This window comes from Furipterus horrens, unplaced genomic scaffold (assembly GCF_987537825.1).
Source record: "Furipterus horrens unplaced genomic scaffold, mFurHor1.1.pri manual_scaffold_7, whole genome shotgun sequence".
In the NCBI taxonomy this organism is placed as follows: Eukaryota; Metazoa; Chordata; class Mammalia; order Chiroptera; family Furipteridae; genus Furipterus; species Furipterus horrens.
Genome location: NW_028327177.1, coordinates 19,312,812 through 19,315,220, shown reverse-complemented (window position 1 = coordinate 19,315,220; position 2,409 = coordinate 19,312,812). Strand labels below are relative to the sequence as shown.

Sequence of the window (2,409 nt, the reverse complement as noted above, 5' to 3'; positions counted from 1 at the left end):
ACGTTTGAAATTTACTTTATTTTTCATCTCAAAAATTGTGCCAATCCACATGAGGGATTTTTAGGATATTTCAATAAAGTGTTCCACTTAACTGTTATTATTATTATTATTTTTTTTCATCTAAGACAGGGAATACTTTATTCAAACCCTTCAGAGAAGTGGACTAGCTGGGTCTGTAACAAAGCTTCATGTTTTAAAGCATAGGCCAGTAATTGTATGAGTATACACTGCTACATACAAGTTAACTGATCAGACCACAACTTTTCATGTTTGAAACAGAATAAGCTTCCCTGTAAAAGCTGCACCATTGACGTTTTAACTTTAGTATTCCTCTCCTTCAACAGAGTCCACACCAAGCTCCTCATAATCCTTCTCTAGGGCAGCCATGTCCTCACGGGCCTCAGAAAACTCTCCTTCCTCCATGCCCTCACCCACGTACCGGTGGACAAAGGCACGCTTGGCGTACATCAGGTCAAACTTGTGGTCCAGGCGAGCCCAGGCCTCAGCAATAGCTGTGGTGTTGCTCAGCATGCACACAGCTCGCTGTACTTTGGCCAGGTCTCCACCAGGCACCACAGTGGGAGGCTGGTAATTAATGCCAACTTTGAAGCCAGTGGGGCACCAGTCCACAAACTGGATGGTACGCTTGGTCTTGATAGTGGCAATGGCAGCATTGACATCTTTGGGAACCACATCACCACGGTACAACAGGCAGCAAGCCATGTATTTACCGTGGCGAGGGTCACATTTCACCATCTGGTTTGCTGGCTCAAAGCACGCATTGGTGATCTCTGCTACAGAAAGCTGTTCATGGTAGGCTTTCTCAGCAGAGATGACAGGGGCATATGTGGCAAGAGGGAAGTGGATGCGGGGATAGGGCACCAGGTTGGTCTGGAATTCAGTCAGATCGACATTCAGGGCTCCATCAAACCTGAGGGAAGCAGTGATGAAGGACACAATTTGACCTATCAACCTATTCAGGTCAGTGTAGATTGGGCGCTCAATATCGAGGTTTCTACGACAGATGTCATAGATGGCCTCATTGTCAACCATGAAGGCACAATCAGAGTGCTCCAGGGTGGTGTGGGTGGTGAGGATGGAGTTGTAGGGTTCAACTACAGCTGTGGAAACCTGGGGGGCTGGGTAAATGGAGAACTCCAGCTTGGACTTCTTGCCATAATCGACAGAGAGACGCTCCATCAGCAGGGAGGTGAACCCAGAACCAGTTCCCCCACCAAAGCTGTGGAAAACCAAGAAGCCCTGAAGACCTGTGCACTGGTCAGCCAGTTTCTGAATTCGGTCCAGGACAAGGTCAATGATCTCCTTGTCAATGGTGTAGTGTCCACAGGCATAGTTATTGGCAGCATCTTCCTTGCCTGTGATCAGCTGCTCAGGGTGGAAGAGCTGGCAGTAGGTACCAGTGCGAACTTCATCAATGACTGTGCGTTCCAGGTCTACAAACACTGCCCTGGGCACATGCTTGCCAGCACCTGTCTCACTGGAGAAGGTGTTGAAGGAGTCATCTCCCCCCCCACCCCCAATGGTCTTGTCACTTGGCATCTGGCCATCAAGCTGGATGCCATGTTCTAGGCAGTAGAGCTCCTAGCAGGCATTGCCGATCTGGACACCAGCCTGGCCAACGTGGATGGAGATACATTCACGCATGGTTGTTGCTTTGCGGCTGCCTAATGGATGACGGAGAGGAAGAAGAGAGGTTGTTGCTTCTTACAGCGTGACTCTTAAGCGGTCGATCCACTTAACTGTTATTAATTAAATTTAAATGTTAATTTATATGTTTTCTTATCATAGACTCAACATAATTTTGTAGATTTACTTCGTTCCACATGAAAACATCTATTCCTAATCCCACTCATACTACATTATTGCTTTACCAAATTTGGGGGTGTATATCCTACTTTCTTTCCGGTCATCACTCATTTTTTCACTAGCCTACAAAAATCTTTGAAAACATCCCCATATCCCAACACCACTATGTCCCAAGCCATTGCATTTTATTTGCCCTTGTTGCTTTCCCAGAAGCCCTGGATACTAGTACTATGTTACTGTCAGACTACATTGTAACTATTAGTAAGTATGGTAAAACTTGATAAAGTTTTTTTTTTTTAACTTTCAAGATTCATGAAAATATATTACATTTAGAATGAATATTTCTAAAATATTTTTTACTCTAATATTAGACATTCTGAGGTCAGTTTGCATTAGCTTTCTTATGAGAACTTTCAGTGTTTTCTTGTGTTTCATACATTGTTTATTTGGCCATATTTGGTATGCCAGATAAATATTGTCAAAACAAACTCTGCTCTGAATTGCACTGGGGCCCAAAGTTTTAGAACCATCAATATTTAAATGACATATCATGTCTGTATATCTGGCATACTCAGGAACTTC

At 44.2% G+C, this 2,409-nt stretch overlaps 1 protein-coding gene across 1 annotated transcript; it reads right to left on the bottom strand.

Moving 5' to 3' along the window:
- Positions 1 to 321: 321 nt before the first annotated feature.
- Positions 322 to 1,575, bottom strand: LOC150004088 (tubulin alpha-1A chain-like). The gene has a single exon (XM_090282752.1). The coding sequence runs from the start codon at positions 1,558 to 1,560 to the stop codon at positions 322 to 324; it is 1,239 nt and encodes a 412-aa protein (XP_090138878.1). The 5' UTR covers positions 1,561 to 1,575.
- Between the last annotated feature and the right edge of the window lie 834 nt (positions 1,576 to 2,409).

Bases quoted from the DNA above. Each gene is read 5' to 3' on its own strand.
- LOC150004088 (XM_090282752.1), bottom strand. From the start codon at position 1,560: ATGCCAAGTGACAAGACCATTGGGGGTGGGGGGGGAGATGACTCCTTC.